Source organism: Hypanus sabinus, chromosome 3 (genome assembly GCF_030144855.1).
Source record: "Hypanus sabinus isolate sHypSab1 chromosome 3, sHypSab1.hap1, whole genome shotgun sequence".
NCBI classification, from domain to species: domain Eukaryota; kingdom Metazoa; phylum Chordata; class Chondrichthyes; order Myliobatiformes; family Dasyatidae; genus Hypanus; species Hypanus sabinus.
The window spans coordinates 145,361,492-145,375,903 of NC_082708.1; the positions used below are offsets into that span (position 1 = coordinate 145,361,492).

Here is a 14,412-nt window from a genome sequence, read left to right on the forward strand (position 1 = left end):
TCTAAGGAGGCCTTGCTTTGTGGATCCAGAATTGGCTTGCCTACAGAAGGCAAACGGTGGTTGTGGATGGTGCGTATTCTGCATGGAGGTCGGTGACCAGTGGTGTTCTGCCGGGATCTTGTCTGGGACTCCTCCACTTTGTGATTTTTATAAAAGACCTGGATGAGGAAGTAGAGGGGTGGGTTAGTAAGGTTGCTGATGACACAAAATTGGGGGTGTTGTGGGTAGTCTGGAGGGTTGTCAGAGGTTACAGCGGGACATCGATAGGATGCAGAACTGGGCTGAGAAGTAGCAGATGGAGTTCAATCCAGATAAGTATGAAGTTATTCATTTTGGTAGTTCAAATTTGAAGACAGAATATAGTATTAATAGTAAGACTCTTGGCAGTATGGAGAATCAAAGAGACCTTGGGGTCCATTGGACAGTCAAAGCTGATGCGCAGATTGACAGTCTTGTTAAGAAGGCACATGGTGCGTTGTCATTCAGCAACCGTGGTATTGACTTCAAGAGCTGTGAGGTAATGGTACAGCTATCTAAGATCTTGGTCAGATCCCACTTGGTGTACTGTGTTCAATTATGGTTACCTCACTACAGGTAGATATTATAGAAAGAGCGCAGAATGAGATTTGCAAGGATGTTTGGTGAACTTTTGAGAACCTGGCCAGAGTGAACTTGGCCTTTTCTCCTTGGTGCAATGGTGGATGAGAGGTGACGTGATGGAGGTGTATAAGATGATGAGAGGCATTGATCGTGTGGATAGCCAGAGGCTTTTTTCTAGGGCTGAAATGGCTAACATGAAGGGGCATAGTTTTAAGGTGCTTGGAAATAGGTACTGAGGGGATATTGGGGCAAGTTTTTCACACAGAGAGTGGTGCGTGTGTGGAATGCACTGCTGGTGGCAGTGGTGGAAGCGGATACAATAAGGTTTTTTTTTAATAAGACCCTTAGATAGGTACAAGAAGCTTAGAAAAATAGAGGGATATGCATTGTGGAAATTCTAGGTAGTTTCTACAATAGATTTTGTGGTCGGCACAAGATTGTGGGCCGAGGGGCCTGTAATATGCTGTAGATTTGTGTGTTGTATTTCTGTGTTGTATTCCTACCTCTAATCATCCCTTAGGTTCCTGTTGACCTACATTCCACCTTGTTTGTTTCGTCCACAATGACACACACCAACATTCCCTTAGGCCCCCTTACAATAGCCCGTTCCTCAGTTTGGAACAGGGAAAAAAATACTTCTATCAGCACCTTAAAGCAGCCCACCAAGATTTGGAGTATTCTGGTGCCATGTGCCTGGGATCACAACATGATCATGAACATGTCGACAAACCTCTGGACGAGCCAGAGGCACCTGCTGTTCCTCTACCCATGGAACACTGCACCCAACAGGCCTCGCTCACAATTGGGGGGGGGGGGGTGCTGTGTAAGGTAATGCAATTGGGAAAAATGTACATAATTTACAACCATTGACATTGAGTTGGGATTTCCCTTTAAGAGACTGGTCTGACGTGATTATGTAGTTACGTAAAGGGCTTTTACCGCGCTTTGTGTTCAGTTTTGTGGAGTTCAATAAATGAGTTGTGCGTTTTTTTCTTAAACATAAAATGCCTCATGCTGTTTTATTTGCGAAAACCTACAGTGAGAGATTGAACATATGGCTGAGTGGAGCTAAAACAACATTTCACTCAACATTAACAAAACCAAAGAGCTTACTATTGACTACAGGAGGGAGGGTCCAGAGGTCCATGATATCATTAGGGTGTCGGGTAGAGAGGGTCTTCTTTGCCATTATCATATCAGAGGATTGGTCCTGGGACCAGCTCCAAGTTTCCACAGCTTTGACAAACTTCTATTGATGCACAGTGGGTGCTATCTTAACTGGTTCCATCAAAACTTGGTGTGGAGATACCAATGTCTAAGAACAGAAGTCTACAGAAAGTGATGGATACAGACCAGTTCATCATAGGCAAAACCCTATCATAGGCACCACCATTGAAAGCCACCACAAAAAAAAACTATAATTTCAAGAACTTCACAACTTACATTCTCGGTATTTTTTATTTGCATAATTTGTTTTCTTTTGCACATTGGTTGTTTTTAGTCTTTATGTATAGTTTCACATAAATTGTATTGTATTGATATATTTTCCTAAAAACGTGTAAATCTCAAGCTAAATTGACGATGAGTGTCCTCCGAGAAGGAGCAGCGGATCGGAAGCGCACGGCACAAGTTTCTCGCATGTGAAATGTGTAGCATTTTTAAGAGCCTCTTATTTTGTAGCGCTCTGCAAAATGAGGACAAACGACAGTCATTACCTAAATTCACAGGTTCATTCCTCAAATTCACTACAGTCGTGACGCCACAAGGGGCGGGGCTGCTCCTCGCCAATCGCTGTCGGGAACGTACGTTGTGGCGTCATGTATGACATCGCTCCGCCTGAGGTCACTGGATGCTAATTGGCTAGGCCTGTGATGATTTGAGGTGACGGGAAGCATGGCGCGCTGCGCGGCCGAGGCGGTGGGCGATGTTGTGCTGGCCGGGGATGTGCTCACGTTCCCGGCTGCGCACAGCGCTAAGGTGTTGTGCGGGCCTGGCCTGCGGCGGCAGGGCTCCGTGCTGGGTCTGGCTGCTTGCAAGTCGGGAATTCTGAGACACAAGGAGCCCTCGATGTATTGGGTGGATTCGCATCAGAAGCGGGTGAGCGACCTGCCCAAGGCGGCTTCCAGTTGTGGGGGTGTATGTGGTTTCGGTGGGGAACCGAGGCCAGGGTTGTGAGGAATTAATTGTAGGAGATATTTAATTCGCTTGTGCTGAGGATGAGATGGATGTTTATACCAGTTCGGTACTTTCAGCCCTTGGCTCGAGTCTCTCTCTCCTGGCGACTGCTACATTAGAAACATCAGTAAGCTTTCCTGTCACTCAAGACTGGTCAGCAATTTACGAAAATCTTCGCTGTTTAAAGCCTCTGTATTCATAATCGATACCTTAAATATTCAAAAGTGTTGGCTATGTCCCCATAACCAAAAGTATGCTCGATGTGTTTTAAATACTTTTATTTGGGGAGTCTTCATTGCCCTGTGGCGTAGAAAGGTTTTCTGTCCTCTGGGTAAGGACATTATCCCTGAGTGGCAGACCCTCTATTTTGAGGCTTTCCCCATGTTCTAGTCAACCCAGCCTTATGTAGCAACATCTCTGTATCCCGTGCACTTTTTGACTAATTTTAATTCCAATAAGATTATTCTTCTGAGTTGAGGAAGTGCATATCAATCTTCACGAACTTCTGTTGAGCACACTACAACAAATGATTCCTGCCTTGGGTTGAAACTAAATCAATATACTGTATGCCAAGTGCAGTCTTATGTGAAGTATTGTGATTTTAGTAGTATGTCGCAATTTTTTACTCATCTTAGAAACATAGAAAATAGGAGTAGGCCATTCGGCCCTTCGAGCCTGCACCGCCATTCAGTATGATCATGGCTGATCATCCAACTCAGAACCCTGTACCTGCTTTCTCTCCATACCCCCTGATCCCTTTAGCCACAAGGGCCATATCTAACTTCCTCTTAAATATAGCCAATGAACTGGCCTCAACTGTTTCCTGTGGCAGAGAATTCCACAGATTCACCACTCTGTGTGAAGAAGTTTTTCCTCATCTTGGTCCTAAGAGGCTTCCCCTTTATCCTTAAACTGTGACCCCTTGTTCTGGACTTCCCCATCATCGGAAACGATCTTCCTGCATCTAGCCTGTCCAATCCCTTTAGAATTTTACACGTTTCAATAAGATCCCCCCCCTCAATCTTCTAAATTCCAGTGAGTATAAGCCTAGTCCGGGGGTCGGCAACCCACGGCTCCGAAGCCACATGTGGCTCTTTTACGTCTGTGCTGCGGCTCCCTGTTGCTTTGGGAAATAATTGGTCAGTATTTAATTAAAATGTATTTTATGTTGGTTTGTTAGTTTTTGAAATGTAATTCTAAATTTGAAGATTATGGTGATCTTGTACAATCTAAATAAGACGTTGTGGCGACCCATTTCCTGACACATCCAAACCGGCTCACAATTAGCCAGCGTTCAGGCTAAGGAAGATAGCCTACGGGGGTTTGTGAGTACGTGTCTTTTGCAGCATCTGCGCCCATGGGGGGCGGGTTGAGGGAGGCTTAAAAGCAAGGCTGTTTAGTTCGAATAAAGCTATCTTTGACTGCAGTTTACTGACTGCGTGTAGCACACCGCTACAACGTGTTTTTATCGCTGGCTGTCCAGAGGGGAGGTGCTGAAACGCTTTGTCGCGTGTCTGGAAGAAGTGAAAACTTTCCTGGGCAGCAAAGGGCTCACCTTTCCTGAGCAGGAACAGCCAGAGTGCCTGTAAAAGCTACACTTCATGGTGGACATGACAGCGCACCTGAACACGCTGAACACAGCTCTTCAGGGGAAAGGACGTACAGCCCTGCACATGTTGGAGGATGTTTTGGCATTCGAGCGCAAGTTGACAGTGCTTGCCAGAGATTTACAGAAAGGCACATTGTCTCACTTCCCCAATTTGAGAGAGTTCAAACAAGGTCACGACATGATAAATTCGGAGTATTTACATTCTGCAATCATCGCAATGCAAACATCGTTTGGGAAACGCTTCTGTGAGTTCAGAGAGGAAAAAAACACATTATCCTTCCCGGTCACTCCCCTAAGCATCGATCCATCCCTACTGAATACGACTGCATTGTCAGGTGTGAGTCAACCTGACCAAGTATGATAAATATTTTAATTGCCTATTATTTTACGTATATTCATATGTTTTCATTGTTCAGTGAAATAGTCCTTTTATTTTTCAGGTTGACAGCTGGCTGACGTTATTTTTGGTTTGCTGCTGGCGGCAAATTTAAGTTTAGCGTTTTTCATAAATACAAGAAGGACTCAAATAGACGTTGAGTATTTTACTTAAAAGTAACCTTCAACCCAACGTCTTATTTTCGGAGTTCAAAATGCTTTTGTTGCATGCAGAAATGTAATTTAGTTTTCTCTGCAGGAGCTCATCAATTTCATAAATGCAACACATTATAGTTTGTTTATACATAGCATAAAGGCAAAACAAAAAGTTGTATGCAGTGTTATTTCATTTTAAATGTCATACGGGTTTTGCGGCTCCCAGTGTTTTCTTTTCTGTGGGAAACGGGTCCAAGTGGCTCTTTCAGTGGTAAAGGTTGCTGACCCCTGGCCTAGTCGATCCAGTCTTTCTTCATATGAAAGTCCTGCCATCCCAGGAATCAATCTGGTGAACCTTCTTTGTACTCCCTCTGTGGCAAGAATGTCTTTCCTCAGATTAGGGGACCAAAACTGCACATAATATTCTAGGTGCGGTCTCACCAAGGCCTTGTACAACTGCAGTAGAACCTCCTGTACTCAAATCCTTTTGCTATGAATGCCAACATACCATTTGCCTTTTTCACCGTCTGCTGTACCTGCATGCCCACCTTCAATGACTGATGTACAATGACACCCGGGTCTCGTTGCATCTCCCCTTTTCCTAATCGTCCACCATTCAGATAATAATCTGTTTTCCTGTTCTTGCAACCAAAGTGGATAACCTCACATTTATCCCATTAAATTACATCTGCCATGAATTTGCCCACTCACCTAACCTATCCAAGTCACCCTGCATCCTCTTAGCATCCTCCTCACAGCTAACACCGCTGCCCAGCTTCGTGTCATCTGCAAACTTGGAGATGTTGCATTTAATTCCCTCGTCTAAATCATTAATATATATTGTAAACAACTGGGGTCCCAGCACTGAGCCTCTAGTCACTGCCTGCCATTCTGAAAAGGTCCCATTTACTCCCACTCTTTGCTTCCTGTCTGCCAACCAATTCTCTATCCACATCAATACCATACCTCCAATATCATGTGCTTTAAGTTTGCACGCTAATCTCCTGTGTGGGACCTTGTCAAAAGCCTTTTGAAAATCTAAATATACCACATCCACTGGCTCTCTATCCCTATCCACTCTACTAGTTACATCTTAAAAAAATTCTATAAGATTCGTCAGACATGATTTTCCTTTCACAAATCCATGCTGACTTTGTCCGATGATTTTACCTTGCTTTTTAATTTACTGTTGTACAGGATTTCATCTTGCTTCTTAATTTCCTGTTGTACAAGTAACTTTTGGTTATTGGTACAAAGTTACTTGGGGCCCCTGGCTACGTTTTGAATCTCATCAGAAAATGTGTTTTAATTGATCAAACTGATTACATGTTTTCTATCTGCCATGGCTTTCTCCATTCACTTAGCCTATTCATATTGCAGCAGGTGCAGCACTGCCAAGCAACCTGTCATTTGTAACGACCAAAAGAAATACAGCTGCTCCCACTCCTACACCATGTAGCACTGCACATCACATTTATCCAGCTCCTTTTTGATAGCTAGAATTAAATTAACTTCCACTACTATTCCTTGCACTACTGCTCAAACCCACTTCATTATTATCAAGAGAAATTCAGCAGATGCTGGAAATCCAAGTAACACACAAAATACTGGAGGAACTCGGCAGGCCAGGCAGCATCTGTGGAAAAGAATAGAGGAAGGGAAAAAGATGCGTTAGAGTTAGAAGGAAGAAGTGCAAAGTGCTAGGTGAAACGGGGGGGAGGGTGAAGTAAAGAGCTAGGAACTTGTATTCTGTCTGGGTATCCTCCAACCTGAGGGCATGATCATTGACTTCTTGGACTTCTGGTATTATTACCCTCTTACCTTCTCTCGCCTTATTTCCTTGCCTGTCCATTGACTCCCTTTGGTGTTCCTCCCCTTTTTCTTTCTTCCGTAGCCTTCTGTTCTCTCCTCTTAGATTCCCCTTTCTCCAGCCCTGTATCTCTTTCACCAATCAAATTCCCAGCTTTTACTTCACCCCCTTGCAGTTTCACCAGTCACCTTGTGTTTCTTTCTCCCCTCCCTTCTAACCCTGATTCCTCACCTTTTTTTCCCCATTCAGTCCTGTCTTGGCCTCAAGCATTGACTGTACTGTTTTCCATAGATGCTGCCTGGCTTGCTGAGTTCCTCCAGCATTTTTTGTGTGTTGCTTACTTCATTGTTGATTTTAAAAATACTTTCTGAATGTTGGGGGCAAATGCATTAAACGTGAGCAAGTTTCCTGCATGTTGTCTTTTCATAGTTTGGTCACAATTTTTAATTAAAACAAGAAGCATGGTTACAGGTTGATTAGTCCAGTCTTTGAGTTTATTTGTCCATTTAATCAATCTAATCTTGGTGTCAACACACTTTTTCCTCAATCTTCCTTTAAATTCCTGATAGTGCAAATGTTTATTGACCTCTCCCATGAACATATTTAATGACTCTGCCTCCTAAGCTGAGGTAGATAATTCCAACAAATTATAACCCTCACCACTGTTAAATACGTGTCCCCTGTTTTACGAACGTTCACTTTATGCCACTTTGCTTTTACAAAAGACCTACATTAATAACCTGTTTTTTGTATTACAAAGAGCATCTTCACTTTTACGAAAATTTTTCTCATTAATTAATGGTTCTTCGCTTTATGTCGTTTCAGCTTAAGTGAGGTTTCATAGGAATGCTCTACCTTTGTAAGGTGGGGGGGAGACACCTATAGACCCTTATTCTTTAAATTATACCGTGTATTGATAAACTAGTGGAAATGTCTTGTTTGAATCCATTCTGCAATTCCCATCAGGGTTATTCTAAATTCCAATGAGTAAATGCTCAACCTCTCTTCAAATTTCTTTCCTTCCATCTACAAATCAAACAGGTGAACCTTTTCATTGCCTCCAATGCAAGTATATTCAGAATCAGGTTTATTATACTGGCATGTGTCGTGAAATTTGTTAACTTAACAGCAATAGTTCAATGCAATACATAATATAGAAGAAAAATAATAGTAATAAATAAGTAAATCAATTACAGTATATGTATATTGAATGCATTAAAAGAAGCAGAAATAATATATATCAAAAAAGTGAGGTAGTGTTCAAGGGTTCAATATCCATTTAGGATTCAGATGGCAGAGGGGAAGAAGCAATCCCTGAATCGCTGAGTATACACCTTCTGGCTTCTGGTAACAGTGAGAAAAAGGCATGCCCTGGGTGCGGAAGGTCCTTAATAATGGATGCTGACTTTCTGAATCACTGCTCCTTGAAGATGTCTTGGGTACTCTGTAGGCTAGTACCCAAGATGGAGCTGACTAGATTTACAACCCTCTGCAGCTTCTTTTGGTCCTGTGCAGTACCACCTCCACCTCCATACCAGACAGTAATGCAGCCTGTCAGAATGCTCTCCACAGTGCAGCTGTAGAAGTTTTTGAGTGTATTTGATGACATATCAAATCTCTTCAATCTCGTAATGAAGTATACTTGCTGCCTTGCCTTCTTTATAACTGCATTGAAACGTTGGGACCAGGTTAGACCTTCACAGATCTTGACACCCAGAAACTTGAAACTGCCCACTCTCCACTTCTGATCTCTCTGAGGATTGGTATGTGTTCCTTCGTCTTACCCTTCCTGAAATCCACAACTAACTCTTTCGTCTTACTGACATTGAGTGCCAGGTTGTTGCTGTGACACCACTCCACTAGTTGGAATATCTCGCTCCTGAACACCCTCTTGTCACCATCTGAGATTCTACCAACAATAGTTGTATCATCAGCAAATTTACAGATGGTATTTGAGCAATGCCTATCCACACTGACATGTGTATATAGAGTGTAGAGCAGTGGGCTAAGCACACACCCCTGAGGTGCACTAGTGTTGATTGTCAGTAAGGGGGAGATGTTATCACCAATCTGCACAGATTGGGGTCTTCCAGTTGGGGATCCAGTTGCAGAGGGAGGTACAGAGGCTCAAGTTCTGTAACTTCTCAATCAGGATTGTGGGAAGGATGGTATTAAATGCTGAGCTATAGTCGTTGAACAGCATCCTGACATAGGTGTTTGTGTTGTCCAGGTGGTCTAAAGCTGTGTGAAGAGCTATTGAGATTGCATCTGCCGTTGACCTTTTGTGGCGATAGGCAAACTGCAATGAGTCCATGTCCTTGCTGAGGCAAGAGTTCAGTCTAGTCATGACCAACCTCTCAAAGCTTTCATCACTGTAGATGTGAGGGCTACCAGGCGATAGTTATTAAGGCAGCTCACATTATTCTTCTTGGGCACTGGTATAATTGTTGCCTTTTTGAAGCAAATGGGAAATTCTGCCTGTAACAGTGAGGCATTGAAAATGTCTTTGAATACTCCCGCCAGTTAGTTGGCAGGTTTTCAGAGCATTACCAGGTACTCCATTGGGACCTTCCACTTTGCGAGGGTTCACCCTCTTTAAAGACACCCTAACATCGACCTGTGAGACAGATCAGAGTTATCAGGTGCAGCAGGAATCTTTACAGCTGTAATTATATTCTCCCTTTCAAAGCGGGCATAGAAGGCATTGCTTGATTACCAGATGAACTCATCGCTGCCATTCATGCTATTGGGTTTTGCTTTGTAGGAAGTAATGTCTTGCAACCCTGCCAGAGTTGTCGTACATCTGATGTTGCCTCCAGCCTCGTTCAAAATTGTCTCTTCACCCTTGATATATCCCTCTGCCAATCATTCCTAGTTTTCTGGTACAGGCCTGGGTCATCAGACTTGAATGCCACAGATCTAGCCTTCAGCAGACGATGTACCTCCTGGTTCATCCACGACTTTTGATTGAGAAGGTACAGTAAGCCTTTGTAGGCACACACTCATCCAGACAGGTTTTAACGAAGTCTGTAACAACTACAACATACTCATCCAGGTTTGAAGATGAATACAGTCCAGTCCACTGAATCAAAGCAGTCCTGTAATTGCTCCTGTGCTTCCCTTGTTCATACCTTCTTGGTTCTCAGTCTTCATTCTCTGCCTATACTCGGAGTAGAAGTACAGTCAGGTGATCAGATTTCCCAAAGTGAGGGTGTGGAATAGCACGGTAGGCATTCTTGATGGTGGTGTAATAATAGTCCAGTATGTTTTTTCCTCTAGTATTGCAAGTGATCTGTTGATGGTAATTACGTAGTGATTTTTCTTTTCCCGTAGCTCAGATTATTTAAAGCGTGACTGATATTGGTCTGAAGTGCAATGTATACTTCTACCAAAATGATCCTGGAAATCAACCGCAGTAGGTAAAAAGGATGACACTTTACTGCTAGTTATTCCAGGTCTGGTGAGCAGAATTGGGACAGTACTGGTATATTTGTGCACCAAGGAGAGTTGATCATGAGGCATACTGTTCCACCTCTGCTTTTCAGAGACTCTATAGATCTATCCTGATGGTGTATAGTAAACCCATTGATTTGAATTGCTGCATCCAGTACAGAAGGGGTTAACCAGGCTCCCATGGAACATTGCATCCAGTACGGAAGGGGTTAACCAGGATCCCGTGAAACAAAGGACAAGTGATCCTAATGTCCCTCTGATTCAGCACCTTTTTTTGTGACCAAATCAGAATGTAATACTGCAAGACCATCAAGTTAAATAAATTCTTGCTGCTTGTAAATTCTTATATTCCTTGTAAATGCCTTGTAATACTCCTTGCCAATATTCCATATGTCTCTGTAATTACTTAATGTACTTACATACCTTGCTTTGAGATTCCTGCACTAGACATCACAAATCCTCTTGTATCCAAAGTCTTTCGCTTCACTCAATTTAAATAATTTCCCTTTCATTCTTCCTTTCAAAGAAATGTATATTGCATTTTCCTACATATTCCATCTGACAACCTTCTTCCAATTACTGAAAAATTATGACTTTGCAGGCACTTCATGTACTGCTATCAACTTGCTAATTCATCCGTGGATGTCTTCAGCTTAGAGTCTCTGTGATAAGGAGTGAATGTTGGCTTTTACCCCCTTGTCTCCAATGAGCCTTGTCGAAAGCATATCTGAAGTAATAATGAAAAGCAAAGGAATTAATCTTAGTCTGCTACCAAACATTTCCCCTACAGCTCCTTACCACCCTAGACTTTTTAATACTGTATTTAATTGGCTTTTTAACATTCATTATAATGTACGTGCCTTAGTGAAGCTGTTGAAAAATTCAGCAACTTTGCTCATGTCCAAAATTCAGGACCTAAAGAACAGATATGGTACTAAAGCTTAGTCAGCTCAAACCACCTGATTTATCAGCATAAAAGAGGAATCTGCCAAATCACTGTTTTCTGTTATGAGTGTTCTTATGTACTTTTTGTACAATTGTTCATTCTTGTAAAAATTGTTTAGTTTTTCGTGTGAATGCTGCTTGTATGATGCCATATGCCTGTGATGCTGCTGCAATTAGGCTTTACATCGCACCTGTGCATACTTGTGTGTGCATATGTCAAGCTACGATTGTACAGAAGCACAGGTTCTGTAGCTGTTCAAGCAGAACTTTCTACTGTCTAAGCAGAGACTCCAAGAGATATGCTCATTTTTAATTACAATTTTACAAAAAAAGGACTATTGTTCCTGGATATACAAAAATAATGTTTGATCTTGATAGTGTATATTTATGTTTGAAATTTACAAATGTTTATAGAACACATTCCTCTTGGAAAAGATATGAATTATTTTCTTTTTTACCTCCTCTAACCAGTATGTACCAACTAAAGGTGAATATGTAATAGGAATTGTGACCACAAAATCTGGTGATATATTTAAAGTTGATGTCGGAGGAAGCGAACAAGCCTCATTATCTTATTTAGCATTTGAAGGAGCTACAAAACGAAACCGACCAAATGTACAAGTAAGTATTGCTTTTCTTACCCTTTAAAGACAGACCAGATTGAATAACAGCCTTAAGATTTTTACTGCATATATCTTGAGCGCTAGACTAATGATGAACATGAGCTGTGTTTAATAATTATCTAGTCTTCACAAATTATAATTATTAATAAAAATCAAATTCCTATAGTAATATATTTTAAGTTTAATGCTAAATACTCCCACTACTTTTGTCAGCTTGGACAGATGACCCAGCATCAGCAGTGTAAGCCTGTATAGTGGAAATTTTTGGAAGACTTTTTACTATGCAAATATTCTATCACTGTCGCTATTCAACACAAAGCCCTTAAGACATAGGAGCAGAATGGAGGCACCACAGTGACATAGCTATTACAGTTCAGGCCTTCTGGAGCATGGAGTTCAATTCCAGTGCCATTTTATGAGAATCTGTACGTCTTCCCCGTGGAATGCATAGTTTCTCTGGGTGCTCCATACTGGGTTGGTTAATTGGTCATTGTAAATTGTTCCATGATTAGGCTAGAGTTAATCAGGTTTGCTGGGGCAGCATGGCTTGATGGAATCGAAGGGCCTACTCTGCACAGTTTTGTTAAGTTTAAAAAATAATTTTTAAAAATACCTCTTGGCCCATCAAGTCTGATCCGGCATTCCATCATGGCTGATTCATTAACCCCATTCTCCTGCTTTCCCTTAACGTTTGATGCCCTGACTAACCAAGAACCTATCAAGCTCTTACAGCCAGGACTTACTGATGCCCATAATGTCACATCTGCTAATCTCTAACTGCACTACAAGATAATCTACTTTTTTTTTGTATTCAAATATAACATTTTCAGTCCTGTATTGTTCACACTTTCTGATGTCTACACCCATGTTGTACTTCAACTCATCCCACTGACTGTAATTTTGCCTTGTTATCTGCCTGTCCTTCCTCAGTCTCGCTGCATCAACTTGTATACCAACTGCCTCAACCTTATCACTCCAGTTCCCATCTCCCTACCAACTTAGTTTATACCCTCCCTAGCAGATCTAGGAAACCTGCCCGCAAGTGTATTGGATCCCCTCTGTTCAAGTTTAACCTGTCCTTTTTGTTCAGGTTGTCATTTCTCAGAAGAGACCCTAATGATCCAGAAATCTGAAACTCTGCCTCCTGTTTTACTTCCTCAGCCACTCATTCATCTGTACTGCCATTCTGTTCCTGCCTTGACTAGCATCTGGGACTGCGAGTGATCCAGAGGGTACTACCTTGGAAGTCCTGCTCTTCAGCCTCTTCCTCAGCTCCCTATATTCGCTGTATAAGACCTTTTCCCCCTTTCTATCCATGTCATTAGTGCCCAAATGCAAAACAATCTCTGGCTGCTCGCTATTCAACTGACAAGCCTCACAGGCTCCGCTCGTTTTTAAAAACTGGCGCACTGTGTCCGCAAGGAACTACCTCCAACTCGCCCCGTGATCATCCGCTCCACAGTCAAGACCCCATTTGGTTTTTTAAAGGGCAATAATGTAGACTGCTTTGAATGTCTACTTGTAAACAGCAGCCCAAGACTCTGCCAAAGGATCAGACATTCAGTAGGAAATACTGAGGCTGGCTGACGTGTATAAGTTACAGTTGGTTCACTTTCGGTGACTAATGCACATTATAAAGCATGGTTTGCTATGTCACCTGCTCTGCCCGCCAGAAGAAATTGCAGAGACTTGAGGATACAGCTCAGCGTATCCATCATTCTTGCTACCTCAGTGAAGTAGCCATCAAAATCGAAGATCCCAGCCACCCTGATCATTCAGTCTTCTCCCCTGCTCCATCAAGCAGAAAATGCAACCTGAAAGCACGTCCCAACGGGCTCAAGGACAGCTTCCATCCTGCTATTAGAATGCAATTCAATGTTTCCCTAGTACAATAAGATGGATTCTTGACCTCATTCTACTTTGTTACACTTACTGTATACCTGCACTGCACTTCCTTGGTAGCTTTTACAATTTAATTCTGCATCCTATTTTTGTTACACTAAGTACTACAATGCACTGTGTAATGATCTGTATGAATAGTATGCAAGAGATTTTTCTTTTGTGCCTCGGTGATGATAACCTAATTTCAATTAAAATTATAATTGATATATTGCACAAATTAATGACTGGGAATTTGTAGCTTTCTGATTCACTGTTACTCTTCTGACTTCACCTCTGTTTGTAGGTAGGAGATCTTATCTTTGCGCAGTTTGTTGTGGCCAATAAAGATATGGAACCGGAACTGGTTTGCATTGATAGCTGCGGACGATCCAATGGAATGGGAGTGATTGGTCCTGATGGATTATTATTTAAAGTCTCACTGAGCGTTGCACGCAAGTAAGTTACTAAATTGTGAATATGCTGAGCGCTTCACTGTCACAGTTATCTGATTTATATTTTGTTTAATTATTGATTTCAGGCTCCTTTCTCCAAACTGTGAAGTCATCAAGAACCTTGGAGAATTGTACCCTTTTGAGATAGTCATTGGAATGAATGGACGAATATGGGTAAAAGCCAGAACACTTAAGCATACTTTACTTGTAGCCAATATACTAGAAAGCTGTGAAAACATGACCTCGGAGCAAAGAAAACAAACTTTCAAAAAATTGTCTGAGAATGTGCCGTAAATCTGTCATTTCTGATTAAATAAAAGCATTTGTATTTTG

General features: G+C 42.0%; 1 protein-coding gene across 1 annotated transcript; it reads left to right on the plus strand.

Annotated features, from left to right (window-relative positions):
* The first annotated feature begins 2,439 nt into the window (after window positions 1-2,439).
* Window positions 2,440-14,412, plus strand: LOC132391737 (exosome complex component RRP40-like). The gene is made up of 4 exons (XM_059965296.1): window positions 2,440-2,697; window positions 11,595-11,744; window positions 13,932-14,083; window positions 14,166-14,412. Exons 1-4 carry the CDS (start codon window positions 2,494-2,496, stop codon window positions 14,371-14,373), a joined length of 714 nt encoding a protein of 237 aa, XP_059821279.1. The 5' UTR covers window positions 2,440-2,493; the 3' UTR covers window positions 14,374-14,412.

Bases quoted from the DNA above. Each gene is read 5' to 3' on its own strand.
- LOC132391737 (XM_059965296.1), top strand. From the start codon at position 2,494: ATGGCGCGCTGCGCGGCCGAGGCGGTGGGCGATGTTGTGCTGGCCGGG. The intron at 2,698-11,594 runs GTGAGCGACCTG...TCCTCTAACCAG, and splicing joins TGGATTCGCATCAGAAGCGG to TATGTACCAACTAAAGGTGA. The intron at 14,084-14,165 runs GTAAGTTACTAA...TATTGATTTCAG, and splicing joins TCACTGAGCGTTGCACGCAA to GCTCCTTTCTCCAAACTGTG.